This window comes from Mus caroli, unplaced genomic scaffold (genome assembly GCF_978045245.1).
Source record: "Mus caroli unplaced genomic scaffold, Mus_caroli_1 scaffold_18, whole genome shotgun sequence".
NCBI classification, from domain to species: domain Eukaryota; kingdom Metazoa; phylum Chordata; class Mammalia; order Rodentia; family Muridae; genus Mus; species Mus caroli.
In genome coordinates, this window is record NW_028227273.1 from 69,848,902 (window position 1) to 69,875,367 (window position 26,466).

The 26,466-nt window shown below is 51.8% G+C and overlaps 2 protein-coding genes across 9 annotated transcripts in view; both read left to right on the plus strand.

Annotated features, from left to right (window-relative positions):
* Window positions 1-816: 816 nt before the first annotated feature.
* Window positions 817-3,519, plus strand: Ntn3 (netrin 3). Its single transcript, XM_085833283.1, has 6 exons — window positions 817-2,042; window positions 2,114-2,302; window positions 2,396-2,545; window positions 2,668-2,718; window positions 2,829-2,903; window positions 3,169-3,519. The coding sequence occupies exons 1-6, from the start codon at window positions 1,115-1,117 to the stop codon at window positions 3,516-3,518; spliced, it is 1,743 nt and encodes a 580-aa protein (XP_085689409.1). The 5' UTR covers window positions 817-1,114; the 3' UTR covers window position 3,519.
* Window positions 3,520-4,419: 900 nt separating this feature from the next.
* Window positions 4,420-26,466, plus strand: part of Tbc1d24 (TBC1 domain family member 24) — a 29,223-nt gene continuing 7,176 nt past the window's right edge. For 3 of the 8 annotated variants that reach the window (XR_015045990.1, XM_029471290.2, XM_085833279.1), the window contains exons 1-5: window positions 4,420-4,643; window positions 19,809-19,918; window positions 23,179-24,176; window positions 25,125-25,142; window positions 25,663-25,821. Coding sequence is in view for 7 of the 8 variants with exons in the window: in XM_029471290.2 (XP_029327150.1) it covers window positions 4,484-4,643; window positions 19,809-19,918; window positions 23,179-24,176; window positions 25,125-25,142; window positions 25,663-25,821 (1,445 nt within the window). In the remaining variant the exon portion in view is untranslated. Of the gene's footprint in view, window positions 4,644-19,808; window positions 19,919-23,092; window positions 24,177-25,124; window positions 25,143-25,662; window positions 25,822-26,466 lie in introns of all 8 variants that reach the window. The other 5 variants (XM_085833282.1, XM_085833281.1, XM_085833280.1 and 2 more) reach the window with 5 other exon arrangements.

A 26,466-nucleotide genomic window follows, 5' to 3' on the forward strand; every position in this document is an offset into this window, starting at 1 on the left:
AGTGATTTAGATTAAGAGATTGGCTGGATCTCACTGTTGAACAGTGACCTCATCACTTAGCTGCATCCCTAGTGCACCTCCATTAGGATGATATCTATGGCTCATCAAATGCTCCCAGCAGCTCCACAAAGCATGGCAAACAATAGACATTTTGGTTGATGAGGAAACTGAGGAACTCAGGCCACACAGCCAGAAATCCAAACAGCTTGGATTTAAAATAAGACCTGAGTTCTTTCTGCTAGAACAGACTACTGCCTTGGGGATACCTTACAAGAACACCAGCCCCGGCTGTCTTCTCCCCCCATTCTGGGGAGCATCCAAGACTTCAGGCTTTAGTTCTAAGGTTGTGCCTGCATGATGGGCCTCTGGAAGGAGTGGCCCAGACCCCAGCCCAGCACGTGGCACCACCCCAGGAGCAGTCAAAGCCTGGCTTCAGGCCGAGGACCCTGCTGGGTGGTCCCTCACGGGCTGCAAGGCTGAGCTGCCCCCTCCCGTCAGCGCATTCCTGGCTCTCCAGCCCCTCCCCCGGATCGCGGGCCTCCCAGCCCCCTCCCGTGCTGGCCCAGCCAGTGTCTGAATCTGCTTCTGATTCTGGCTGTCGGGACAAGGCCCCCTCCCCTCCTTCCTTCCCGGCCCGAGCAGCTCCGCCCCTGGCTAGGACCAGGCTTGCTCCTGCTGAGCCCCCCACCCCCTTCTGGCACAGCTCCTCTGCTCTCCCTGCAGCCAGGAGAAGCCGGCAGCCCGGGCGCCCCAGGCCCCGCCCGCCCAGGGCCCTTCCCGGGAGGCCGGGAGACCTGCTCCTCCTGGCCCTCCGTGGGTGAGTGCTGGCGGCCGGCGGCGGGTGGGGCCTCCGCGGGCGGAGGCACCGGGAGCGGGGGCGACTCCTGTCAACGCTTCAGGCCTAGAAGGAGGACTCGCCAACATCCCTGCTCCTGTGCTCGGCCCCGGGCGTGCCGGTGGCTGCTCCCACTTCTGGGCCTGTGTTGGGGGCCGCCCTGGGGCTCTGCTATCTTGGCACTGCAGACCCAGCACGCAGAGTAGCGGACTAGGCTCTCTCTTCGAGGGCAGACTCGTTGGGCGGAAGCTGGCTGGTTGACTCACAGCGGCCACGGCCATGCCCACCTGGCCCTGGGGGCTGCTGCTGACCGCGGGCACGCTCTCTGCTGCACTGAGCCCAGGGCTGCCGGCCTCCGCCGACCCCTGCTATGATGAGGCGAGGGAGCCTCGCTCTTGTATTCCTGGCCTAGTGAACGCTGCTCTGGGCCGAGAGGTGCTGGCGTCCAGCACGTGCGGGAGGTCGGCCAATCGCGTCTGCGATTCCTCGGACCCGCAGCGGGCACACTCTGCAGACCTCCTGACCTCTGCTCCGGGCACTGCAAGTCCTCTCTGTTGGCGCTCCGATTTGCTGCAACGGGCACCTTTCAACGTAACCCTCACAGTGCCCCTGGGGAAGGCTTTTGAGCTGGTCTTCGTGAGCCTGCGCTTCTGCTCAGCTCCCCCAGCCTCCGTGGCCCTGCTTAAGTCGCAGGACCATGGCCGCAGCTGGGTCCCCTTGGGCTTCTTCTCTTCCAGCTGTAGCCTGGACTATGGCCGTCCGCCTGCTCCTGCTGATGGCTCTTCTGGTCCAGGGCCAGAAGCCCTCTGCTTCCCAGCCCCCCAGGCTCAGCCTGATGGTGGAGGCCTTCTGGCCTTCAGTGTGCAGGATGGCAGCCCACAGGGCCTGGATCTGGACAACAGCCCCGTGCTCCAAGACTGGGTGACTGCCACAGATATTCGCATAGTACTCACAAGGCCTGCCATTCAGGGAGACGCCAGGGACGGTGGGGTGACAGTCCCCTACTCCTACTCAGCCACTGAGCTTCAGGTGGGAGGTCGATGCAAGTGCAATGGGCATGCCTCACGGTGTCTGTTGGACACCCATGGCCACCTGGTCTGCGACTGCCAGCATGGTACAGAGGGCCCTGATTGCAGCCGCTGCAAGCCCTTCTACTGCGACAGGCCATGGCAGCGGGCTACAGGGCAGGAAGCCCACGCTTGCCTTGGTGAGGCCTTGGAGGGTAGCCTGGGGACTTCTGACCAGGCAGGGCTGCCCCTGACTGACCCTTCCCTGCAGCTTGCTCCTGCAACGGCCATGCGCGAAGATGCCGCTTCAACATGGAGCTCTACCGACTGTCCGGCCGCCGCAGTGGGGGCGTGTGCCTCAACTGCCGGCACAATACTGCTGGTCGTCATTGCCACTACTGCCGGGAGGGCTTCTATCGTGATCCAGGCCGTGTCCTGAGTGACCGTCGTGCTTGCAGAGGTGAGCCTGCCACCTATATGCGTTCGTAAGTTACTTCCCCAGAACCCCAGCTGCACTTCTGAGCTCCTCATTTCTGTCCTTTTCTGTCCTCAGCTTGTGACTGCCATCCAGTTGGTGCTGCTGGCAAAACCTGTAACCAGACCACAGGCCAGTGTCCCTGTAAGGATGGTGTTACTGGCCTCACCTGTAACCGCTGTGCCCCAGGTTTCCAGCAGAGCCGTTCTCCTGTGGCACCTTGCGTTAGTGAGTGACCCTGCCCTGTCTCAGTCACCTCAGCCAAAGTCGCATCAGCTACTGACTGTTGTCTGTTCCCTTAGCCTATCCGTCAGTTACCCCATTATAGACTATTCTCCCACACTCCTTAGAGACTCCTGTCCCTGGACCCACCGAAGAAAGCAGTCCTGTGGAGCCACAGGGTGAGTGGACACCAGAACCCAGACTGGCATAGGGAAGAGGGCCCTAGCTAAAGTAGACCCGTGTGGGGGAGAGGCATGGGAATCTGCTAGTCTCCACTCTTTCCCCCTAGACTGTGAGTCACATTGCAGACCTGCGCGTGGCACTTACCGAATCAGCCTGAAGAAGTTCTGCCGGAAGGACTATGGTAGGCTGCCTCACTCCAGCCCTTCCATCTCGCCCCCAGCTCCTTTGAATACCTTGACCCAGGCTGTACTTCAAGGCTCTTTCTTACCTCGGGTCTCCCACTGATGCGGGCTTTGGCAGCTATGTCTTAAGTGTACCTCCCTCTAGTGGGTGACCTCTTCATGTCTCTCCTAAGCCATTTGGACACTCTATGATTCTCTACACAATCCCCTCCGGCCCTGCCCCACTTAACCAGATCGCTTTTCCACGCCCCCCCCCCCCCGCAGCGGTGCAGGTGGCAGTGGGTGCGCGCGGTGAGGCCCGCGGCTCGTGGACACGCTTTCCGGTAGCGGTGCTTGCTGTGTTCCGCAGCGGCGAGGAACGCGCTCGGCGCGGGAGCAGCGCGCTGTGGGTGCCAACCCTAGACGCGGCCTGCGGTTGCCCACGCCTCCTGCCCGGCCGGCGTTACTTGCTGCTGGGAGGTGGGCCGGGGGCTGCAGCTGGGAGCACAGCGGGCCGGGGACAGGGGCTCAGTGCTGCCCGTGGAAGCCTCGTGCTGCCTTGGAGAGACGCCTGGACCCGGCGCCTGCGGAGGCTGCAGAGGAGAGAGCGGCGGGGGCGCTGCGGGACCGCCTGAATCTGCAAGCTGGGCGTGGACTGGGCGGGTTCAGCTCTCTTATCACTGGGCGCGGCGCGTTCATCTGAGCACTAGCGGGCTGGAAGTGTCACGTGCATCGCCATCTAATTTCCCCCTACCCCCATCCCCGCTTGAAACCTATTTGGCGATACCCTACCCCCAACTCAGAGGAGTATGATGGCCCCTAAGTGCTATCTGGAGGCTCCTAGGGCAGCTCAGAGGGCCCTGATCTTATCTCCCTTGGCTGATACCCGACGTCTCTTAAAGGTGTGAACCCGCCTATTCCCAGGGGATGCTAGGATGATCCCTCTGGGGTTTGAGCACATCCCACGGGCCAATGTGATTCATCAACTCTCGGATGCTGTGGTACACTAGAGTTCTCCAACCTCTCCAAAACTACTGTTGCCACCATAATTGCCGGTACACCGCTGCAGGGGCTGTGGCTCAATTGCACAGCCAAGACAGCGACGTCTCTGCCCTCCAGCCGGGAATGTACAGAGTATTGTAGGCTCCCCTGTCCAGTGTCATGGATCTTGTCCCCATACCCATTCTGGCCTGCCTCTGCCGGTCACGTGACCGTGTCCCCATCCGCAGCTGCATCTCTGCCTGTGTCCCATATCTTTCTTGTTCCGTTGTTCCCTTTTCTGAGGTCCATCCAGCTGTCGCTTTCTACCACGACTCCTACCAGTCTTGGCCTCCTGGCTCCATGACACAGGTCCTGCCCCTAGCTAGGAGCCCTACACTCTATCCGCTCAAGACTGGACGTCGAGAAGGGGCAGATCAGGTCCACGTGTGACCGGACCAGAGGCGACTTCCACGGGCAGCCATGGGACTTCTAATCGTCCGTGACTTTGCTTTACACCAGGCGCTTGGGTTCCCACCTCTTTAGGTGAGCCCACGCCCCTTAGCGCGGGAACCGCTGTTTAGCTAGCGCATGCTCCCGACTTGGCCGCCGCCGGGCGCAAATGCGCATGCTCAGAGCCGGCAGCGCCGAGACGCGGGGCACTCGGGGTGGGCAGCCCGCAAGCGCGTGCTTGTGGGGCGGGGCCGCCTACGCGCGTGCGCAGAAAGTCCAGTGCGGTCCAGCGGAGAGCCGAAGGGAGAGGTGCGGTGCGGCGCGCCGAGGTGGGTGCGCGGCGGGGGCGTGGCGGCTGGACGCGGGGTGTGGGGGTGTCACTGCCACGGTGCGCTGACCGGCGGCACGGATGTACTGAGGGAGGGGGGCACGGGTTGTGCTCCGTGTCTTGGTCGCTGCGGGTTAGGGGGCTCCAGAGTCTAATGCTGCGTGCGTGACGTGGGCCCCGGAGTCAGAACCCTTTGGGCAGGCCCGGCTTTCCTCGATCATCGCTGCCTTCTCTGGGCTCTGTGTCGTGGGCAAGAACTGCCTCTGTGTCAACCTTCCCTTGGGGCACTTTCCGTCCCTGCGGAATAGGAAATCCTCTTTCTGTATTCGTTGGAAATTGCAGCAGTGTTCATATACCTTTGCCCTCGGAGACCTGCAACAACCCAGGCCCTTCACTTGCCAAAGATGACACAACTGCCCACCTGAAGCTTAGGGACTTTCCCAGCCTGAGAGCCCTATCCAGCTAGTGTCCTGACATGCCTTGGTCACCTGTGCCTTAGCTTGACCCTGTGCTTCTGGAGTTTTGAGTAACAGCTGGAGGGCAGAGCTGGCACCACACGGGGTGGGCTACACATGACAGAAGTCAGTCTGCTGGGTGCTGGCAGCCTGACCACAGATTTTCCTTGACAGACCTGACTCAGTTCAGAAATAGTTGTGCTCTGGCCTTCTTGGTTGGGGACTCAATGGGCTAACTTTAAAGGCCAAAGATTGTCTAGCCCAGCCCGGACATATGCAAGCATAGGTTGGCCATTTGGGCGGTTGTGTTGCTGTCTTTCCAAGGTAAATAAAGGATTTTCCTTGTCTCACCATGTTCTGCTGGAAGGTCAACAGGCGACTCCCAGGCAGTTGGTACAACTGTCCCATGGCATGCGTTGCCATGTCATCTACTTGGGGGCAGTGACTCCATTCTCATTTTCACACCCCTGTCCCCAATAGGCACCTGTCATTGTTCACTGAATTGTTGTGGAGATGACTGTATTCGTGTTCTCTCTCTATCTGATGTCAGTTCTGTGTAGCCTAGGTTGGTGTCGAGACCCACCCAGACGACAAATGGTTAAGAAATTTCAAATATTTGATAGTGACCATTCATATTGAGTGCTATGAGGGCTCTGTGTGCTTCCTTGATGATTAATCCTCACCTAATCTCCCCGGGACTCGGATAAAGACTTAGGGTAGAGACAGCTGTATTTAGAATCTAGTCTGTGTGTGGATAGGCCTGGAGCCACATCGTGTTGTCCCTGTTCCCCCATGGTCTGGCATTCAGTTAGCCAGGCACTCTCTTAAATGCTTGTTGGAGGGAATAAAGGTGCCACTTTTTGAATGCTACATGTCAACTAGTGAACTAGCAATGTAGTGGCTTCCGGCTGGATTAAGGGTGACCTTTTGGGTTTGCAGAAGTACTCTAGTAATCTAGGTAGGGTTTTCATAACAACAATCAAATTTACCTCCCTGGGAGTGCAAACTCACCTGCCTGTGTTCCCTACTAGCTCTGAGTAACCACACTTGCCAGGACTGTCTGGCAAGTCTCAGTGACCTTGGGCACACAGCATTGCTCCTAATCCTTATTAGACACTGAGCCAACCTCAGAAGACATAGGAAAGTATTTAAAGTACACAAGGCAATGAGGTGGGTTGTAATAAAAAAAAAAAAGGATTTGCCCTGTTGAATATTCTACCTGTTTCAGCACACCTTTTCTGTTTTGACAACTCTAAATGGAAGAAAGAAGCCCTTTACAATCAGCCATTTCAGTGGTAGCCATCACCTTCTAAATGGAGATAATTTTTTTTAAAGCCCTCAGGCCTTTTACTGAGAACAAGCTTGAATTCATTACTGGGAATTTTCACTATCCTTTTAATATGTGTTTACTGCATTGAGAATGCAGCAGTGCTTACCTGTAGATGCAAGGCTCTGTGTTCAGTGCCCAGGACCCAGGGGAGCTGGGGGTGGTGGCACACAATTATAATCTCTGTAAAGAGGCTAAGGCAGAAGGACCAAGTGTTAGGCCGCCCTGGTGTACAGAGCAAGACTCTCCTCAAAAACGACAGAAAGGGCTGGTGAGCAGAGTTCTATAATAAAATTCTTATCTGTTGTGCACACAACCCTAGGCTCAACCCCAGTACTAAAGGGGAAAAAGAGAAGAAGGAAAGGTGAATTTGCATGAGGAGGTGCTGGGTGTGTGTGCTATGGACACAGTGTTGAGTGAGACCTGGAAGATTGTGGCCCGGGAGTGACTTGATCTGATATATGTTTTCTAGACCCAGAAAGGTTCCTGCGTGCGCTGAGGGTGGGGCCAGTGGAGGTACCGTCAGACAATCCTAAGAAGGGCAAGCATGAGATAAGCAGCTGCCAGGAGGGTAAAAGCCAAAGCGGAAGGAGGATATGGGGTGACTGCAGCCCAGGACACAATGCAGAGAGACACAGGCTTGGGAGGAATAAGGCTTTGAGTTTGGAGAGGTGCCTGCCATTCAGACACTGGGTAAGCATCTACGGGTCTGGGACTCAAGTACACACGGGGCTCAAAAGTGGGGAACATTCCTGTGTGGCATTTAAGCTGGGCTTCCATACAGACTCTCAATACTGTGTCCTGAAGACTCTAAGGAAGGGAGAAGGCTGGTTGGTAGCCTGTTGCTTTGTAGGTGTTGTGGAGTAAGGTGATGGGCTTTGTTTCCATCACAGAGACCCAGCTTGCCTATTGAGTAAAAGGGGTGATTCTGCACATCAAAGGTACAGCAGTCCCTGGTTCCACTGCCTTCTAGGGGATTTTCCTGCCTGCTTTTTGGGGAGTCTCTACTTATCTCAAAAGACCCCATTTTTCTCCACCCCATGGGTCAGACCTCTGTGTATACTCACAGAACTCTAGGGGAAACCCACCTCGGAACTTGCCTCGCCTTTCTTCCTTCCAGGCCTCAAGTTTCTGTGGAGTCGGCCTCAGCAAAAGGCAGCTCTCTGGTAAGAAGTAAGGGAGGCCAAGCATGTGGTATCCACAACAGTCTTCTGCATTGTGGGGGCCTCAAGGACAAGGGAGAATGGGCAGTGTCACAGGAGCCCCTGCCTGCCCGCAGCCCCCGAGCGTTTGTCTGTGGACTGTATAGGCTGCAGTGTTTGAGCCTGGGATGTTCCCTTTGCAGGTGACAGACTGTACATAGTGAGGCACAGTAAGCTGTTTCTGAAAAGGCTGTCGTGCCTGGCTTGTCCTTCGTTTGTTTTGTAGCCCTGGGATTGGACCCAAGGCCTTCCGTTTAATGCTATGCAAGAATTCTACCAGTGAACTCTATCTCTAGACTAGGTTTGGAGTTTTTTGAAACAGGCTCTCGCTATGCAGCCTAGCTGGCCTCAAACACACAATCCTCTCTCTGAGTCTGCCTCCTGTGTGCTGGGGGTACAGGACTGTGACTGCTCTTCCAGCTTGTTGCACAGCTTTTTAATTGGGTTCTACACACTCTCAGAGACTCTGGATGTTGACTGATAGGTGAGTCTATTATGAATAAAAACTGGTTTGCTGTTCTAAGTGTCACTCATTGTCTGGGTCTCACCAAAGGCTGCCCTTCCCTTCAATCCACCAGCCTCATCTTGAATCACTTTGTTCCTTTGTGCCAGTTTCTGACCATCTTTCTCAGCAGGGCCCTTTCCAGCACACCTGCCTTGGAAGCTTGTGGACCTTGAGCAGGAATGGGTTATGGGACATACTCCCACCCTAGAACCTTCTTTCTTCCTGGGCTCTTCCAGCCTTACTCCCAGCACAGCACACAAAGGACACTGTCCTAGCACCTCAGTTAATCCCAGGGCTTTGGGCTTCTTGGAGCCTGTGAGCTGAGCTATAAATGTTTGTGTTTTCCCCAGGGACCTGTGTATGTATACACATGTATGTGAGTTCCTGTGTGTGGAGGCCAGAGGTCGACATTTGCTGTCTTGCTCAATTGCTCTCTACCTTATCTTTTGAGACAGTCTTTCTCACGGGGACCTGGGTCTTGCCAATTCAGCTAGATTGGCCAGTGAGCACCACTGATCCTCCTGTCTGTCCCTTCCCTGGTGTTGGTATTATAGGTATGTCCTGCCCCATCTAGCCTTTTATGTGGATTCTGGGGGATTGGACACGTACATCCTCATGCTTCTCTAACGAGCCCTTTACCAACTGAGTCACCTCTCCACCTTTAGACTGTCTTTTGATCTGAACCATAAAGATACTCGCTGGTCTGTGCCCTCATTGTACACAGTGTCTAGACTTAGAAGGAGCTCTGTGCTTGGTGGCTTTGTCCTTGGCTCATGCCTTCTGTGGCACTGCCTGGGGCTAATGTGGACACAGACTCTAGGAAGCATTTTCTGAGCAGGGTTTCCTTCCAGGCAGAGGCTCTTACACCCTTGCTTTCCAGTCATAGTGCCTGCACCTTGGAATGGCTTGATGAGTATCCTGTCCAAGAGCTGAGGCAGTGCCTCACGTCTTTGTCCTCCAGCACTTGGCACCTTGGCATGCAGGAAGCATGTCTTGAATGCCTATTAAAATGATTAAGCCTCTGTGACTCCCTGGTGGTGTCTTTCTTGGTCCTGCTGTGTACCTAGCCTTGTAAGGTACACCTGCCTGAGACACCTACCTTAGAACTTAAGGTCTGTCGAAAGTCAAGTGCTGCTGACAGCCTGGCTGAATTTGTTCCCTTGGATTCTCATTCTGTATGTGCTGGGGGGCTCTTTTCTTCACTTGCTGTGGGAAGAAAACCGCCGCATGCAGCTCTAACCCCTGTCTGTGGGCACAAGAGGGGGTCTAGAATGGCCGGGTAGTCTTGGATCTCAGAAGCCCACGTGCGATCTTAGGCATCTTTAGGAAGACCTGTATCTGAACTTGCAGCCAGCAAGCAGTCCAGCTGGCCCGTGCTGCTGTGACTCACACCTCGTTACTGGTTACATCTCTTTTGTACCTGGCACGTGCCTGCTATTATTGTGTGCCACCTGCAAAAGACCCACTATCAAGTTCCCTGTACCCAGCTTCTCAGGGAGTCAACTGTGAGTGCCAGTCACCATTAACACTTGAGAAATTCCTATGCTGTGCTATAGAGCTGAGATGACAAACACCCTGCTTTCTGGGGTCACTGCATAGGACAGGTTTATTAAGGCTTCCTACTGTTATTCCGCCTTCAAATTTAACTTGGGCCCAAGTCTACCCATTTCCTTCTCTAGTTTCTTCCTTGCCAGGCACACAGGGTGTAACGTGACATTTGGGTATGGAAGTTACAGTCTAGAAGAAGAGTGGGACATACAACAGATGGTGACCATACCTCAGTGTGCCGAGGCGTGGAGACAGATGTGGATACGGGGGCACTGGTCTGGAGGAGCTAAGAAAGAAAGAGGGGACGACAGTGTCCTGCCTCTCTTCCTTCCTGTTCCTTTAGAAGTGACTCGCCTCTGATTATACCTGGGGACCTCAGCTTGCATGGTGTGGCCAGTGCTCCTGAAGCTGCTGTGGGAGGGGCAGGAAGGGTGAGGACAGGAAGGCTCTCCTGAAAGCGGTGACAGGACAAGCCCTGGGCTTGGCACAGTGGGAGGGAGGATTTGAGCTGAGTTGTGGTGGAGCTGTGGAGCATGAAGGTCATGAGATGCGCTGTTCGCCTAGGAAGCAGCTGGAGGTAAGGGACTAGAGCTCACATGACATCTACAGCAGTGACATTGAGGGACCAGAGCAGGGCAGAGCCGGAGCAGGGAGCTACATCTGCTATGAGTATTTTAGAGAGAGAAGGGCCTGAGATACCTGTCATTGTATAGTGTCTGGGTAGCAATGTTCTAAAGGACCGAGTCAAGTGCTGTCCACTATGGGCAGCTATGTGACTCTGAAGGAATTTAAAAGAAGTGGGGCTGGAGTAGGGCCTCAGTGAGGGTCTAGGGAATCAAGATCTCAGGAAGTGAGGTCAGAACCTTGGAGGGGGTGTGGCACCAAATGGGGATACAGATAAAGAGTTGGGCTGGAGAGGAGAGGATGTTCCTGCCTGATAGCCAGCCGTTCTCAGAGGTGGCGGGGATTGGGGAGAGCTTAGAGCCAACACCAGGGAACAGGAGAGGTGCTGGAGGCAAGCCGAGAAGGCCTGCCAGGCAGCACCCAGAGCCCAGCATGCTCAAGTCCCGTGAGCAGATGGTTTGATTTTTTTCCCCCTCTTCAGCTCTGGTGTGGGTGTAGAAAGCGTGCTTCAGCTTGGCCTCCTCCTGCCTGGCTCTGCTCTGAGGCAGGAGGACAAGACAGGTGGGAGCTGAGCTTCCGTGTGACTGGTCTAGTTAGCTGCAAACAGCGGAGTGAAGGAGCTGGTGAATGGAATGGGGACCAGTGCTCCTGGGTAGCAGTGCTTGGTATGGCAAGGGCCTTAAGAAAGACTGCTAGGAGCCGGGCGTGGTGGCGCACGCCTTTAATCCCAGTACGCGGGAGGCAGAGGCAGGCGGATTTCTGAGTTCGAGGCCAGCCTGGTCTACAGAGTGAGTTCCAGGACAGCCAAGGCTACACAGAGAAACCCTGTCTCGAAAAACCAAAAAAAAAAAAGACTGCTAGGCCTGGCATCTTTAATCCCGGAACTAGAGAGGCAGAGACAGGCAGATCTCTGTAAGCTTGAGGCTAGCCGCCGGTCTACATGTGAGTTGTGGGCCTACATAGTGAGAAACTGGGGGTAAGGAGAGGAGAGAGACAGACACTGTGAATATTTGGCCTCTGAGTAGAATAGAGTCGGGTGACCTAGGTATGTATATATATAAAGTTTTTAATGCAGTTGGGGGGAGGAGGGATCAGGGAGCCTGAGCTGCTCCCCCCAACCCTTCTAGTGTTAGCAGCACAGAGAACAAGGCGGTGGCCAGAGAGCCTAGTGAAGGGAGATGGGAGAGATGCTGACAGAGAGTAGATGGGTGTGCAGTGATGAATGGGTGCCATAGGCTAGTGCAGGAACAAAAAAAGAGCGAAAGAGGGTCCTGTGGGGAGGAGAGTAAGAAAAAGCGGTGGGGTTGAAAAGCCAGAAGACCAAGATGTCTCTGGTCTGTGGGGCTCAGAGGAGGCTAGGTCTCCAAGGGCATAATCTGGAAGTGTCCATGTGGGACCTCTCATGGGAAGGCCCAGGGTGGCCTGTACCCCAAATGCAATACACCCACCTAGGTGGTCAAGCTGCCGTTTGACACGTGTACGGTGATTCTAATGGCTGCCGCTTCTGTATCTGGTTTCCTGTCAAAAGACAGATCTCTCAAGAATGACAGCCCGGGCTTCACCATCTCAGTGCCCTGGTGGCATCTGTTCCTATAGGATGAGGACAGACCCTCATCCTCAATAGGTAAGGCCCTGTGTGATGTGCCTCCCACTCCCATGGCAAGCTAAGACTTTACATTCTCCTGAACACAGCGAGCCTTTCCTATAGCCATGGGTTCTTGCCCTGTCTGTGGATGCCTCCTTACCTTATCTGCCCTCCAACCGGAGTCCCCTGCAAGAATGTTCTGCCACCATGTCTAAGTGTGTCCTGATTATCAATGTGTCTACAATCCACTTTCTGCCAGTACTATCTGTAGTACTCAACCAGGTACCAGAGACCTGAGAGGCGTTTGAGAGAAGGTTCTGGATGTAGGATGGATGGATTAGCTAGCGGCTCCCTTCTTTCTGTTTCTTCTGTGCCATCCTGCGCCAGTGCTGAGGTCTAAGGATAGGATGAGCATCTCCAGTGCCCAGGATCCCTGACAACATCCTGAGGTTGTGTGTATTTGTGGAGTATCCAGCAGGATCCCTGACAACATCCTGAGGTTGTGTGTATCTGTGGAGTATCCAGCAGGTTCTCAGAGGATGGGCACATCCTTGAATGTCTCTGGTGGGTATGAGGAAAGCGCAAGTATAGAGAGGTGTGACTGTCACTCGCTCTTGATTGATACTTGTTACCTCTGTTCTTGTCTCTGCCATTCACCTCCTGGTCCAGGCCTGCTGTCAGGCTCGGCACCCCGCCCTGGCCCCTGCGGCTGCCTCTTGTGTACCTCCCCTCCTCCCCAGCTCGGAAATACACCTTTGGATTACCTCACACACACTTCTCCTAGCACCTGCCCCTGCACACATGCCACCCCAGATACCCTTTCAGGTTTCCTACCTGCTGGCATCTCTATTCTCAGCCACTAAATCCTCCCACACCATTCAGCACTGGGCTAGCTGCTCAGCTTGTCGGCACTCTGAGCATCTCGCCAGACAGCAAACCATCACTACCACAGTGGCTATGGCTGTGCCTTCCCCATCTCCCGACAGCATACATGGCCTCCCTGGCCCTGGAGGCGTGGTCAGTGTCAAGCAGATGTCAAGGTCTGACTGTGTCCTTTAGTGATCTGCATAGTGCATCTCTCCAGAACTGTTGGGCTCTTTTCCTTCCTCGTCCAAGTATGGACGTGCTTTAAATTATGCCAGGGTGACCAGCATGAGAGGAATGTGTGCTTATCTATCACATGGAAACGCCCACAGTGCTTCACTGCCTCCTTCTGTGGTCCAGTGTTATCTTCGGTGCCTGCTGGGCTAAAGGTTTCCCATAGGCTCAGGCTGGAGGCCCAGTCTCAAGTCTCCATTCTTTATTGCTGTCTGATGTTCCATATGCTCTGGTCTCCAGAGAAGCATGTGGGGATTGCTAAGACCGCAGAGGAAAAGCTGAGCCTGCCAAGCATACAACATGGTGACTAAGGTTCTGTCAGCCAGGGTCCTGTGGCTGGGCAGGGGTGTAGTTCCCTTAGGACGGTCTGTCTTTGTTTTTGGTGGTTCTTTGTGGATGTGGGTGCCTTCCCTGTATCACTGACACTGTAGGAAACTGACAAGTCTGCTGGGCTCTGCCGGAAACTGTCTCTGGGGATCAGCCATCTGGACCTCTATGGCCTACTAACTAGCCCTTCTCCCCACCCTCTCGGCTAGACTAGACCCTCCTTCCTCCCTGATTCCTCCAACCCAGACATCAGGGTGACTTTCTAACTGCAGGTCTGGGGTGTCACATGTTTAACCTCTCCTGCTTCTCATTTCACACCAGTTCCTCCATACTCACCAGAGACTCCCCAACTTAGGGGTGCCTTCCCCACCTTTCTTCCCGCCATGCTATCCCTCAGTACTTTGTCCTCACCCACCCTACCCCATCCAGCACCCCATCTTTATAGACTTGAGGTATCTGTGGTTGTGGGTCCCTGGGGCAGACAGGGCTCTGAACTAAACGTCTGTGGAATGAACAGAAGTTTGGAGCAAAGGGAGATAGTACTGTTGTTGGCTCCTCCATTGCTTGTGACAGACACACGTAGCTAGGAAGGGAGGCCCGGTGCAGATGTGCTACAATGTGGTCCTCGAGGCACTATCAGGCTGTCCTCTCCACTGGACAGGATGGACTGTGCAGCAGAGGCAGCCTCTGTAGCTGAAGGAGGGGTGAGGTGAGGCCTCTAGTATGAAGGCAACAACCACTTGGTCACTATCCAGGATGGGGCTCAGTTTCCCCGTGCTCCCTTTGTGTCCTTTCCACCTGCCTTTGTGACTTTTCTACTGTTGTGATAGACACTAAGACCAAGGAAACTTATAGGAGACAGAATCTATTGGGGTTTACGGTTTTGGGTGAATTCATGACCATCATGGCAGGGAGCATGGCAGCAGCAGGCAGGCATGGCACTGCAGCAGTAGCTGAGAGCTTACATGTGATCCACAAACATAAAGGCGAGAGAGACAAACAGAGAGAGAACACTAGCAAGAGAGCTAGCCAACTGGGATTGGTGAGGACCTGTTCCTAGTGACACACTTTCTCCAACAAGGCCACACCTCCTGATCCCTTCCAAACAGATCTATCAACTGAGGACCCAGTCTTATTCAGTCTCCCACTCAGCTCCACCTCTTGGCCAGAGACCTGGGATGCTGCTCAGGATGTAACAGAGAAGCCAGCTCTGATGAGCATGGTTCCCTTTCAGCCTCCTCCTGGCCACCTCCCTCTTCTGTGGGCAAAGGGTAGAACAAAGACTTTACTATAGATGAAAGATGTTGAGTTTTGAGTTTTCCAGCAACATCTACGGCTTCCCCGATCTTTGGTCTTACCCTTGGCAAACCCAGGGCAGTGCACTGCGGGCAGAGGACATGTCCTGTGACACGATGTGCAGGCATTTCCTGGGAAATGTCATCCGATCAGCAACATAACATTTTGGGGAACTAAAGAGCATTTCTTTCTACATGTTTTTTGTTTTCTTTAAAATACACACTTCCCATCTTCGTTTTCTTTAAACTTTAGGAGAGGCTGTGAAGTGGGGAAAGAGGCGGGTCTGGGCAGGCAGGGGAAGGAAGGCTGTTTAAAGAGGCAGTTGTGTGTGTGTGTGTGTGTGTGTGTTGTACAGAGGCAGTTGTGTGTGTTGTAAAGAGACAATTGTGTGTGTGTTGTAAAGAGGCAGTTGTGTGTGTGTGTGTGTTGTAAAGAGGCAGGGGTGTGTGTGTGTTGTAAAGAGGCAGTTGTTGAGGGGGGGATTACCAGCAGAACTCAAGCTCTGGCCTCATTGCCTCTTCAGGAATAACCATTGGGATCGAGTGCCAGACCTAAGACTCTTGAGTGCAGCCTCAAAAGAGACATGTAGGTGACATCTGAGCCATCCTGGCCTGTCTCCTGAGGAAGTGCTGTCTTTCAACAGTTTCAGTTCACTTGTCACAGAAGAAACCTCTATTAGACCATGCCCTTCCGCACCCCATCCCCCTTCTTAGCCTAAAACCCAGCCACCTCTGTGTGTGCATGTTCTGCCTCATGCTGGCCACACTGCTCCTGGTGTTGACTGTACATTCGCCACACATTTTCTCCTTGGAGCTTGCCCTCCTCACACTTCTCCCAGCTGCATCAGTTTCCTCCCTCCAGCTCACATGTCACCTCTTGGGAGATGCTTGCACCATGGACCCACTCACAATACGGAAACCCTACCATCTGAAACTATCACCAGCTGTCACTCTAAATATCTGACAGGTGTCAAGTAACATTTTTCCTGCTCTCTGGGAATTATTGCTGAGACCCAGAGCTGAGTGCCCAAGACACAGAGTGCCTCCCAAACTAAACACGTGCACGTAGGAGAGGGAGCAAGCCGAAGGTGCTACTGGAGAACCAGCTCTTCTCGGGTGAGAAGTTGAGGGTATACAGAGGGACTTTGAGACAATGCAGCACAGTGTCTATGATGACAGATCACAGCCCCCAGGCTGAGGGAAGGTGACTTCTCAAGAGCACCTTTCAAAGTGGCAGCGTCTGTGCGCAGGGTTAACGTCACCCCACCCAGCAAGCCCAGAGGCAGTACTCAACTCAAAGGTGTTACTGAGAGCCAGTGTCTCTAAGGGTGGGTGTTAGTTATTATTGCAGTTTCCCACAAAGCCACTGCCTTGTGGAGATGGGAGGCTTGGCCCAAGAAGCTAAGTCTGGACCTCGAAGACAAGCCTGCCTGACTTCTTAGTTGGCTTGCTAGCCTCATGTGCACCTACCTCTCCCCTCTCTCCTTGACCACACCACACAATGTCTGAGAAGTGTGGTTTGTAAGTCTGTGTGACATAGCCAGCCAGAGAGTCAGGTCAGCTAGAGAGCCTCAGCTCCTTGGGCCTGGGCGAGCTCCTTCAGTGAGGACAATATGTACTTAGCATATAAAAGAGCCTAGGTTGGATTTTAGCATTAAAAAAAAAAGTGAAAAAGAGCCTGCTGTGGTAATGTTTCTGTAATCCCAGCCCTCCAGTCGGGAAGCTGAAGTTCAAGGTCACCATCAGCCAAGTAGCCAGTTCCAGGCCAGTTTAGCGCACTTGAGAACCTATCTTCAAAACAAAGGGGCGAAGCCGGCTGCGGTGGTGCTCACTTTAAGCTCAGTCCTCTGGAGGCAGAGCAGGCAGATCTCAGAGTGGGAAGCCAGTTTAGCTCACAGTGAGTTTAGGCCCACCAGGGTTACATATAGAGGCCCTGTCTCAAAGCACCAAAAAACCAAAACAAAACAAAAAAAATGAAAGAAAAAGAAAAGAAAAGAAGAAAAGAAAAGAAAAAAAACCCAAAACTTAATTCTCCAAAGTGTGGGTATAAAAGCCCGGTTTATTTTATGGTTTTGATGAATTTCCTGCTTTCCTCACTTCCCCATTTTAATGAGTAACATAATTTAAAATGTGACTTAGTTTTCATGTGTGTAAATGTAAGAGAAGGTTTTGAAGGCCATTTACCGCAGCAGTAGTTGCAGTCTCAGTTGACAGAGCTGGGACTAATGAAATGACCTGAGCTTGATGAATGAATTGACCTCTCAAGTTTTGCTCTGCAATCTGCTCTTCTCTGATCTTTGGTGTTTATGCATCCTTTTTGTATTTTTTTCAGAGACAGGGTTTCTCTGTGTAGCCCTGGCTGTCCTAGTACTGACTCTGTAGACCAGGCTGGCCTGGAACTCAGAGACCCGCGGCTGTACTGGCACCCCGTTGAGTCCTGTGCACTACCTGTGTGCTCATGGCTTCATCTCCCCTGTATCTAGAATCTAATGTGGGAATCACACCTGCAGTCCTCTAGAAGGGCAGCCAGTGTTTCCAACCTCTGAGCCATCCATCCAGACTGTTTATGCATTCTTTTATCACATGACAAAAGCACCCTGAGCCCATCTTTAAAGATTTTCAAATTTTATTTTATGTGGTGTGTATGAGTGTTTTTCTTGCATCTATATGCATGCCCCATACATATGCCTCTTGCCCTGTGGGGTCAGAAGAGGGTGTCAGATCCTCTGGAATTACAAGGCAGCTGAGCCCATATTATAGATGTCTGGAGAAAGCCTCATGTGCCTAGTAGCATCCTGGTCCCTTTGAGGGGCATATGAGGGCTATGGTCTCACTGCCTCCGGCTCCCTCTGGTTCCAGCACACTCCTGGACCTCTTGCTGCAGCACACAGCACTGTGTCTGTTTCCTCCTGAAGTAGCTCTCTGAGCGGTACCCTCAGTACCTCCAGGACTTGTGCAGGTCTCAGTTTAGTGTTCAACTGGAGCAGGCTGGCCTGGTCTGCTGAACTCCTGTTCTATTTATAAATGTTTTTATTCTGCTCAGAGGGAGCAGGTCTTTGTCACCTAGACAGAGTGGGCCTGTGGTGGCTCTGTAGGTTTTTAGCCCCAGAACCAAACTCTAACAATGACTCAGATGTAGGAAATCGTGTTGTGTGGGCATGGCTGAGGGAAGACAGGCAGGTGGGCCTGCTGACTTCAGAGCACTGCAAGAGGGACCCCCACACCTGCCCCAGAAGGAGGTGCTGACCAGGCAATAGGACTGTTCCTGCTATCCAAAAGACTTTCCCACTGGGACACACAATGAAAATCAACTTAATAGGATTATAATGCTTGCATCAATTTTGGGATTGTTTGTAGTGCCAGATATTAAACTCAGGGCTTTAGTCATGGCTAAGTACTGTAACACTTAGCTACACCCTCAGCCCCAGAAAACCTTGTCTTAATTAAGGCTTAATATGAAAAAGCCCCTGTAAAGACTTATCAATGGGGGCTGAAGAGATGGCTTAGCAATTACGAGCACTTGTTGCTCTTTCAGAGGGTATGGCTTCTTTCCCAGTACCCCACATGATTGCTCAAGGCTGGCTGTAATTCTAGTTGCAGGGGATCCAATGTCTTTTTCTGGCCTCCGATGGCACTACACAATTGTGATCCTCTTTCAAACATGCAGGCAAAGCTGGGCAGTGGTGCTGCACGCCTTTAATCCCAGCACTCGGGAGGCAGAGGCAGGCGGATTTCTGAGTTTGAGGCCAGCCCGGTCTACAGAGTGAGTTCCAGGACAGCCAGAGCTACACAGAGAAGCCCTGTCTTGGAAAACAAAAACAAACAAAACAAACAAACAACAACAACAAAAACATGCAGGCGAATACTCACACACATAAAATAAAAATAATTAAGTCTTTTTTTTTTTTTTTTTTTTTGGAGACAGTGTGTCTCTAACTCTGACTGTCCTGGAACTCCCTATGTAGACCAGGCTGGCCTTGAACTCACAGAAATTCACCTGCCTTTGCCTCGCAAATGCTGGGATTAAAGGCATGAACCACTACACTTGGCCTTTTTTAAATGGAAGGAAATTCTGTACCAGAGTATGGTGGTATTTCACAACTCTGGAGGCTGTGGCAAGATGATCACAGCCTTAAAGCCAGAATGTGCTGCAAAGTAAGACTGTCATTTAACAACAACACAACAAAAAGGCAGGGGCAGGAGAGATGGGTCAGTGTTTAGGGCATTGACTGCTTCTGGAGAGGAACCAGGTAATTAAAAAAGGAAGGCAGAGAGGTCACAATAGGGCTAGGGGAAGATGAGGGGCGTGTTCCAGGGTGGGAGATGGAGCAGTTCTGGAGGCACTGGCAATGGTACAGCAATATGAAGGCACCTGACACCACTGAAGCATCTGTTTGTTTGTTTGTTTGTTTGTATTCTATGTGCATCTTTTGCCTGCATATATGTCTATGCACCATATATGTGCCTGATGCTGATGGAGGCCAGAAGTAGGGATTAGAGCCCCTGAGACTGGAGTTACAGATGGTTTTGAACCACCATGTGGGTGCTGGGCTTTGAACCCAGGAGCCCTAGAAGAGCAGCATTGGCTCTTAACTACTGAGCTATCACTGCAGCCCTGAGGCGCCTCAAGTGTGGTTAGAATGAGGTTGGGAAGGAGGTTCATTGGATACTGTGCTTCCTGTGCAGCCTGAGGACTGAGGTCAGATCAGAACCCATATCAAGCTGGACTCAGGAGCGTGCCTATGTAATGTCAGCCTCAAGGCAGCGGTAGGTGAGTTGGCCAGAGACAGGAGAATCCCTTAAGCCCACAGATAACTAGCCTGGTGTGTGCAAGAGTGAATAAGAGACCCAGTCGCAGCGGAGGTGGAAGGCAGGGACCAACACTCAAATTTGTCTTCTGATCTCCAACAAGTATGCTTTTGGACATACACCCTCACACAAAGACTCTTTAAAATGGTGTTTAGCATATATTTTACCAAACAGAGAAGAAGCATAAAATCAAGAGGTTTTCTTAGATAGTCCTACACAATAGGATTTTCATTATAATTCAGTTGGGTGTGGTGTTACACGCCTGTAGTCCCAGCACTCTGGAGGCAGAGCTTGAGGACAGCCAGGGCTACACAGAGAAGCCCTGTCTTAATAAACAATAAATAAAATTATTTTAACTCAGTAGCATTCACTTTTTCTATTTATTTTCTAGTTGGATTTTCTAGATGCAAGAGAAATCAGAGTGGTGTGAATATTTACCGCAAGTCACTGAAGTGGACCCCTGTGACATTGTTGGACAGTTCTACCATCCAGATCAGAAAGGTCAGCTCAGTGTATGTGGGTGAATATTGGGCTTGTGTGCCCAGGACAGCAGCCTTTGTGTAAGCTTCAGAACCCAGATCAATAGGCTGTTATAGCTGATGTACATGACCTCTTAGTCCTTCTCACCCCTGCCTTTCTCATCCACTGCCCTTTCCTCTTCTTTTCTCCCCTCTCTCTTTTTGTCTTCGTGCCGAAAGCCAAGCATAAGGCCTTATGCATACTAGACCAGCACTTATGCATACTAGACCGGCGCTCTCCAGCTGAGCTCCTCTCCTCCACTTGCTTTTTTTTTTTTTTAATCTTATGTATATGAGTGTTTTACCTGCATACCTTTTTTGTTTGTTTGTTTTGTTTTGTTTTGTTTTGTTTTGTTTTGTTTTGTTTTGTTTTTCGAGACAGGGTTTCTCTGTGTAGCCCTGGCTGTCCTGGAACTCATTTTGTAAACCAGGCTGGCCTCGAACTCAGAAATCCACCTGCCTCTGCCTCCCAAGTGCTGGGATTAAAGGCGTGTGCCACCACCGCCTGACCCTGCATACCTTTTTTAAGATTTATTTTTATAATAATTTTCTTATTTTTTGAAATTATAATGTAGTTTCATCATTTCCTTCCTTCAAGCCTTCCCCACTTTCTCTCTCAACTTCATGATCTCATTTTCTTTAATTGTTGTCAACACACACACACACACACACACAAATATGTAGATATGACCTCTCTGTCCATATGGTGTCACTTGTATGTACATGATTTCAGGACTGACTACTTGGTATTGGATAACCAACTGGAGGGCTCTTCCCTGGGGACAGCTATTTCTCCACCTCTCAGCCAGTCGTCCTTGGTTGCCTGTGCTTCTCTGTCTAAGACTAAGCTTGATTTTTGTTTAGACAGGGTCTAACTATAGAGCCCCATCTGGCTAAGAACTCACTGTAGTAAGCCAGGATAGGCCTTAAACTCACAAAGGCATGCAACACCATGCCCTGCAAGGTTTTCATCACCCCCTCTGTCTGTCTGTCTGTCTAATTTGATTTTTGAGACAGGGTTCCTTTGTATAACAGAACTGTCTGTCCTGAAACTCACTCTGTAGACCAGGCTGGCCTCAAACTCAGAAATCTGCCTGTCTCTGCCTCCCAAGTGCTGGGATTAAAGGTGTGTACCACTATGCCTGGCTGTTTTTGTTTTGTTTTGTTTTTTTTAATGTATTTTATTTTATATGTAAGGGTATTTGGCCTGCATGTACATATGTGTACCATGTGTTTGCCTGGTGCCCACAGAGGTCAGAAGAGGACATCAGATCCCCTGCATCTGAGACTACAGGCTGTTGTGAGTCTCCTGACATGTGGGCTTGGAACTGAACTCAGATCCTCCATAAAAACACCCCATGCTCTTAACTGCTGGGCCTTTTCTCCAAAGCCTATTTATCTGTCATTGAGGTAGGGTCTCACTATGTAACTCAGTCTTGGATTTCCTGTGTAGCCTAGTCAGGGGTTGAACTCATGATCTTTGTGATTCCCCTTCTCCAGAGTTCTGGTGTTTCAAGCATGGTGCACTATACCCTGCTCACCCACACCATATGTGTGTCTGGATCACAGTGGCTGCCAGGTAGTGAGATGCTATCATCTCCCCTAAGACTCCTAGCTGAAGTTTAATTGGAACTAAGTGTCTGGTTTTGAAATTTCAGCACCTTCCACTTGTCCCTCAACACGGTTACTACAGAATTCCACCCCAGGCTCTGTCTTACTCTACCAGTGGCTTCCGCTGGAATGACCTGTCGGGAGCTTAGCCTTTAGGCTGGCGGTCAGATGAAGATGAAGCTGTGTTAGAACTTCTTCCTTGGGACTGGGGTGTGGCCCGGTGGTACAGTGTTCCATCCAGCATAGCGAGCAAAACACAGGTGTGTCCTCAGCCCACCCGACTGCAGCTTGCCTGACAAGCTGAGAGCACTGTCCAGCAAGCCCCTGCCTGACACTCAAGGCTGAGAGCAAGCACTGTCTAGCAGGCTCCTCTTGTCCTTTGTCCCTTTTTAGATAGCCCCTAGGATACGGTGGCCTAAGTGGATCTTCCCAAGTAGAAAGCTGTTTGTAGCAAAATTGGGCTTTTTTTTTTTTTTTTTTTTTTTTGGTTTTTCAAGACAGGGTTTTCCTGTGTAGCCCTGGCTGTCCTGGAACTCACTCTGTAGACCAGGCTGGCCTTGAACTCAGAAATCCACCTGCCTCTGCCTCCCAAGTGCTGGGATTAAAGGTGTGCGCAACCACCTCCTGGCTCTTTTAAGTATTTTTAAAGATAATTGTATTTATATTTTTTAAAGATGGAGGTTGGGACTGGAAAGGGCTCAGTGCTTAAGAGCACTGGCTGCTTTTCCAGAGGACTTGGGTTCGATTCTCAGAACCATATGGTGGTTCACAACTGTCTGTAACTCCAGTCCCAGTAGATTTGACACCCTCCTTTGGCTTCTTTGGGTACCAGGCATGCAAAGGTGTACAGACATCTGTAGGCAAAACACCCATACAGGTAAATAAAACTAATTTTAAATGTTTTTTTTAAAGATTTATCACCGGGCATGGTGGTACATGACTTTGATCCCAGCACTCAGGAGGCAGAGGCAGGCAGATGTCTAAGTTCTGGGCCAGCCTCGTTTACAAAAAGAGTTCCAGGACAGCCCATGCTACACAAAGAGATCCTGTCTTGAAAAATTAAAAAAGAAAAAGAAAAGAAAAGAAAAGACTAATCTCATGATTTTATGTATCTTGTTATTTTCTGTATGAGTATTTGTCTGCATTGCTTATGTGCAGTGCACATAAAGGATATTGGATCCCTTGGAACTGGAGTTACAGTTTTAAACTTCCTGAGCAGGTTGCTGGGAATTGGACTCAGGTCCTCTGGAAGAGCAGTGAGCACTCTTAACCATCCAGCCATCTCTCTGGCCCACGTTGGAGTCAGGCTTTCCGAGCATTGCTGGGAGCCTGTCCTCAGCTTCTCATTGCTTGGAGCATATGACCTATCTGAGAGCAGATGAGCTCTGTGAAGAGAAGTTGTTCTCCAAAGTCAGTGATGACTTCTCAGAGCCATTGTTTATCTTTCTAGGCCTTTTTGGAAAAAATGAAAAAAAAAACAAAAAACCCAAGTCCTTTGAAATGTGTACTTTCAATGCATTCACTAAAATGGTTTTCAATCCTACAGGGTGTGTGGGATGACAGACTGGTTAACAGAAAACCCCCGAAGCCGGGGCTGCAGGATTTAGCTGCTTTTTGTTCCCTTCCTGGCAGCCTAGGACCTGCCTTGTGGGCACACTGGGCACCATGGACCCCCCAGGGTACAATTGCTTTGTGGATAAGGACAAGATGGATGCATCCATCCAGGACCTGGGGCCAAAGGAGCTGAACTGCACGGAGCTACAGGAGCTGAAGCAGCTGGCACGGCAGGGTTACTGGGCTCAGAGCCACACCCTGCGCGGGAGAGTGTACCAGCGCCTGATCCGGGACATCCCCTGCCGCACAGTGACACCCGATGCCAGCGTGTACAGTGACATTGTGGGGAAGATTGTGGGCAAGCACAGCAGCAGAGGTCTGCCCTTGCCTGAGTTTGTAGACAACACCCAGGTGCCCACCTACTGCCTGAACACACGGGGTGAAGGGGCTGTGCGCAAGATCCTCCTGTGTATTGCCAACCAGTTCCCTGACATCTCCTTCTGCCCTGCCCTGCCTGCTGTGGTGGCCTTGCTACTGCACTACAGCATCGATGAAGCTGAGTGTTTCGAAAAAGCCTGCCGCATCTTATCCTGCAATGACCCCACCAAGAAGCTCATTGACCAGAGCTTCCTGGCCTTTGAGTCTTCCTGTATGACATTTGGGGACCTGGTGAACAAGTACTGCCAGGCAGCCCACAAACTGATGGTGGCCGTGTCAGAGGACGTCCTGCAGGTCTACTCTGACTGGCAGCGATGGCTCTTTGGGGAGCTGCCCCTCAATTACTTTGCCCGTGTTTTTGATGTCTTCCTTGTAGAAGGCTACAAAGTATTGTACCGAGTTGCTCTGGCCATCCTCAAGTTCTTCCACAAGGTGAGAGCAGGACAGCCCCTTGAGTCAGACAATGTAAAGCAAGACATCCGAATGTTTGTCAAGGACATTGCCAAGACAGTGTCCCCTGAGAAACTACTAGAGAAGGCCTTTGCCATCCGCCTATTTTCCCGAAAGGAGATCCAGCTCTTGCAAATGGCCAATGAGAAAGCACTGAGGCAGAAGGGTATAACTGTCAAACAGAAGAGGTAGGTGGTTCCCAGGGTCATGTGCATGTGTGCCCGTGCTTCTGTGTGTATGTGTGTGTGTGTGTGTGTGAGTATGCTTGTATGCATGCATGTGTGTGTGCTCCTATGTGTGCCCATGCTTCTGTGTGTGTGTGTGTGTGTGTGTATGCTTGTATGCATGCATGTGGTATGCTCCTGTGTGTGCACCTGTACTGTGTGTATGTGTGTGTGTATGCTTGCATGCATGCGTGCGTGTGTGTGTATGTGTGTATGTGTATGCGTGCATGCATGCGTGTGCTCCTGTGTGTGCGCACCTGTACTGTGTGTGTGTGTGTGCTTGTATTCATGCATGCGTGTGTGCTCTTGTGTGTGCACCTGTACTCTGTGTGTGTGTGTGTATGCATGTGTGTGTGCTCCTGTGTGTGCACCTGTACTGTACTGTGTGCGTACCTGTACTGTGAGCATATTGCATCTATGGAGTGGGAAGCTTTAGTGGTACGCATCCTTGAAGTCTGAGCATGAGTCTGCTTCTAGCCTTCTGTCTGTCCACCTGTTCACATGTGGATACAGAGACACTAGAAAGCAGGAAGGGCTTTGCAGTTATGGCCTTAACAAGACAAGGAAGCTGGGTATTACCAGGGGGTCAGAAGGTCCAGCAGTTGCTAGGCTGCCCTCCTAGAGGTCACATCAGAACTGCCCCTGCTCTGCCCTTCTAGCTCCAAGCTTCATGGCTGGCATTCTTCTGAATGCTGACTGTGGCCTCCCATCCCTGGAAGCAGGCTTGGGAAGAGTCATGGTATTTGACACGACTCTGTAGGTTACTGACACATGGCTGGCTGCTGGTATGGAGGTCACTTTCTCCTGGACCCGAAGGAAGGCATATCTGGGGACCGGTACCCACCACTAACCTCACCTTGTCTGTTTTATTTTTCTTCCTCTCCGTGTCCGTTGCTTCCTCCTGTTTCTCAGTGTCTCACTTTCTAAAAGGTAGGTCTGAACCTGCACCCTGATGCTTGCCTTCTCTGCCCTGCCTTTCTTCCAGCCACCTCTGCCTCTACTGCTTGGTGTCTCCCAAGGCCTGCGTGGCTCTCATGGGCTGGCTTCTGCTTGCTGCTTTAGCTTGTTGATGCAGGCACTGTCTGTCTGTCTGTCTGTCTGTTTGCCAATCTTTCTGCCTCAGTTATGTGATCTGCTGGTACTTGGCTGGCTCTGCAGTCTTGTCTTGCTGGAGGCTTACTTCATTTGTCCTAGTTTCTTAAAGAAAATGGCTTTTGTCCTCTGTGCCTCCAGGATGGGCACTCTCCCATGTATCAGGAGGGAGGGGGGACTTCTAGGAATAATTTCACCCCATTTCCAACTGGCACCCAGAACCAGGCTGCCAACCTGGCTGGGTAGGTGAGACACCCTTTCTAGGCTGTGTTCCAAAATGAAGCGGTGGGGCCACAGAGTAGGGGTAGAGTCAGGACTATGCTCACTGTGGGCTCTGATCCCTCCTCGCTTTTCCCAGGCAGTTTGTGCACTTAGCTGTCCATGCAGAGAACTTCCACTCAGAGATTGTCAGCGTGAAGGAGATGAGAGACATTTGGTCCTGGATCCCTGAGCGCTTTGCCCTCTGCCAACCCCTCCTGCTCTTCTCATCACTGCAGCATGGGTACAGCTTAAGCAGGTGAGGGGCCCCCAACACCTGAGAGTCACATCCTGCACTCCACTTCCAGGAAGTCATAGAGGAGCTGGAGATAAGCCTTTGAACCTGGGACCCTCGGAGGTCATGCCTCGTCCTCCAAGGCTTGAGAATCAGGAGCCTCTCGTCCTGGCTTTCTGTCATTTCCAGGACAGGTAGACATGGAGGTCCTTGCTGTGTGTACCACAGCTGAGGGCCCTATGTAGGCACCATGACGAAACAAATGTCAATGTTCCCGTCTCAAGAGCTCAGACTTGTTAGGGGAAGTTACTCAGAGAGTTCGCCCTGACCTCCCTGCTATCCTCACCACTACGTCCATCACAGGCCTGAACCAGGTGCCCCTCCCCTTTGTGGGGCTCTGACTGTGTAAGCCTCTGGCATTCTAACAGGGGCACTCTACCCTCCAAGCTAGCTTGCTCAGGTACAGGTAGTATTCAAGTCTCAAATGACAATTCACAAACTCTTGACCACCCTACCCCAACCTGAAGGCCCTGCCTCCAACCACACAAGCATTCTGGTTTGGTTGAGTTCCTTCTTCCAGCCCCTGGGAATGCCTGAGTGCCACAGTGGCAAGCCTCACCTTCTTCAGGTCCAGGGCTCAGCTTCCCTGGGTCTCTGCTTTCTGCTTCC

Excerpts from the sequence above, each read along its gene's own strand:
- Ntn3 (XM_085833283.1), top strand. The coding sequence starts at position 1,115 with ATGCCCACCTGGCCCTGGGGGCTGCTGCTGACCGCGGGCACGCTCTCT. Across the intron at positions 2,043-2,113 it reads GGAAGCCCACGCTTGCCTTG|CTTGCTCCTGCAACGGCCAT; the intron begins GTGAGGCCTTGG and ends CCTTCCCTGCAG. Across the intron at positions 2,904-3,168 it reads GTTCTGCCGGAAGGACTATG|CGGTGCAGGTGGCAGTGGGT; the intron begins GTAGGCTGCCTC and ends CCCCCCCCGCAG.